This window comes from Macrobrachium nipponense, chromosome 38, assembly GCF_015104395.2.
Source record: "Macrobrachium nipponense isolate FS-2020 chromosome 38, ASM1510439v2, whole genome shotgun sequence".
In the NCBI taxonomy this organism is placed as follows: domain Eukaryota; kingdom Metazoa; phylum Arthropoda; class Malacostraca; order Decapoda; family Palaemonidae; genus Macrobrachium; species Macrobrachium nipponense.
The window spans coordinates 35,874,747-35,876,614 of record NC_061098.1 but is presented as its reverse complement, the minus strand read 5'-3'; the positions used below and the strand labels follow the sequence as shown (position 1 = coordinate 35,876,614).

General features: G+C 71.3%; 2 protein-coding genes across 2 annotated transcripts in view; both read right to left on the bottom strand.

The window, feature by feature from the left end:
- Positions 1-381, bottom strand: part of LOC135209790 (uncharacterized) — a 71,124-nt gene extending 70,743 nt beyond the window's left edge. The window contains exon 1 of the mRNA XM_064242568.1: positions 6-381. Within this exon, the coding sequence (XP_064098638.1) occupies positions 6-381 (376 nt within the window). The remainder of the gene's footprint in view (positions 1-5) is intronic.
- A 66-nt stretch (positions 382-447) lies between these two features.
- LOC135209787 (collagen alpha-1(I) chain-like) lies at positions 448-1,284 on the bottom strand. The gene has a single exon (XM_064242567.1). The coding sequence runs from the start codon at positions 1,282-1,284 to the stop codon at positions 448-450; it is 837 nt and encodes a 278-aa protein (XP_064098637.1).
- Between the last annotated feature and the right edge of the window lie 584 nt (positions 1,285-1,868).

Sequence of the window (1,868 nt, the reverse complement as noted above, 5' to 3'; positions counted from 1 at the left end):
GGGACGGGCGGGCAGGTGGCCGCCGAGCGTCCCGGGCGAGCCGCGGGCCCCAGGCGGGCAGGCGTCCGCCGAGCATCCCGGGGACGGGAGGCGGGTGGGGACCGAGCGTCCCCGGGAGGGCGGTGCGGGCACCGCGGGCAGCTCTGCCGCAGCGTCCCGCCAATGGGAACGGGCAGCAGGCGTCCGCCGAGAGTCCCGGGACGGGCGGGCAGGCGTCCCCGCCGAGCGTCCTGGGATGGGCGGGGCAGGCGTCCGCCGTGGGCGGGTCCCGGGACGGGCGGGCAGGCGTCCGCCGAGCGTCAAGGGACGGGCGTCTGCCGTGGGCCCGGGACGGGCGGCAGGCATCCGCCGAGCGTCCCGGGCACTCCGGAGGGAAGGCATCCCGCCGAGCGGTCCCAGGGTGGGACGGTCGCGGGCCAGGCGTCGCCGCTAGCGTCCCGGAATGGGCTATGGCAGGCGTCTCAGGGTGCCGTGGGTCCCGGGACGGGCAGGCGGGCAACCGGCATCCCGGGACCGAGCGTCCCGGGACGGGCACTGGGCAGGAAGGCGTCCAAGACCGAGCGTCCGGGACGGGCGGGGCGGGCAGGCGTTCCGCCGCAGGTCCCGGAATGGGCGGCAGGCGGTCCCTGCCGCCCAGCAGGTCCCGGGACGGGACGGGCAGGCGTCCGCCGAGGCGTCCCCGGGCGGGAAGTGGGATCCCGGACGGGCAGGCGTGCAGGCGAACCGGGCCGCCGGAGCGTCCAGGGACGGGCGGGCAGGGCGTGCGCCGCGAGGCGGGCACCGGGACGAGTCCCCCGGGACAAAGGTGGGCAATACTGCCACAGGTTTTTGGATGGGTGGACCAAATCCACCTCTGATCCCGGATGGGTGAGCGATGTCCGCCATGGCTCCCAAGACGGGTGGGTGATGTCCGCCGCGTGTCCCTGGATGGGCAGGTAGGGGCTTTGCGCGGTCCGGGACAGGCGGGCGATGTCTGCCTTGTGTCCCGGAACGGGCAGGCCAGGGGCCTGCCATGCATCCCAGGACAGGCTGCCGATGTCTGCTACGTGAACGGCGAGCAATGTCTGCATGTGTCCCAGGATTTTTGGGCAGGGCTAGCCACGGGTCCCGGGATGGATGGTTGATGTTTGCCTTTGGTCCTGGGTCCGTCGCGGGCCTGGCCTGCCACAGGTCCCGGGACGGGCCGGGCGGATGATATACGCCACGGGTTCCGTGATCGGGCGGGCGATTACCGCAACAGTCGATGTCTACCTCTTGTCCCGGGAAGGGCTGGCCGGAGCCCATCTGGGTCCCGAGAGTAGCAGGCGATGTCCGTCACATGTCCCCGCGACTGGTTATCCCCAACCTACTCTTCCTGGGACGGACATTCAAGGTGTGCCACGGGTCCCGGGACAGGCAGGCGATATCTGCCCACGGGTTTTCGGACAGGTGGACCGGGCCCACGTCTGGTCCTGGGATGGGTGAGCGATGTCCGCCATGGCTCCCAGGACAGGTGGGCGATGTCCACCACAGGCCCCGGGACTGGTGGGGGAGGCCTGCCATTGGTCAGGGAATATCGGGTTCGGGCGAAGTCCGTCACGTGTCTCGGGAAATGAAGGTGGGCGAGGGCCGCCACGGGTCCCGGCAGGCGACGTCTGCCATGCGTCCTGGGACAGGCGGGCAAGGCCCGCCACGCATCCCGGGAAGGGTTGGCGAGGCTTACCACAGGTACTGGGACATTCGGGCAATGCCCGATACAGCTTCTGGGATAGTCGGGTGAGGTCTGCTACTGGTGCCTTATAGGCGGGTGAGGCCTGGAACAGCTGCCTTGACGGTGGGCGGGCGTGGCCTGTCACAGGTGCCGGGACGAGCGGGTTGAGGCTTGCCAC

Coding starts and splice junctions, on each gene's coding strand:
- LOC135209787 (XM_064242567.1), bottom strand. CDS start 1,284: ATGGGCTCCGGCCAGCCCTTCCCGGGACAAGAGGTAGACATCGACTGT.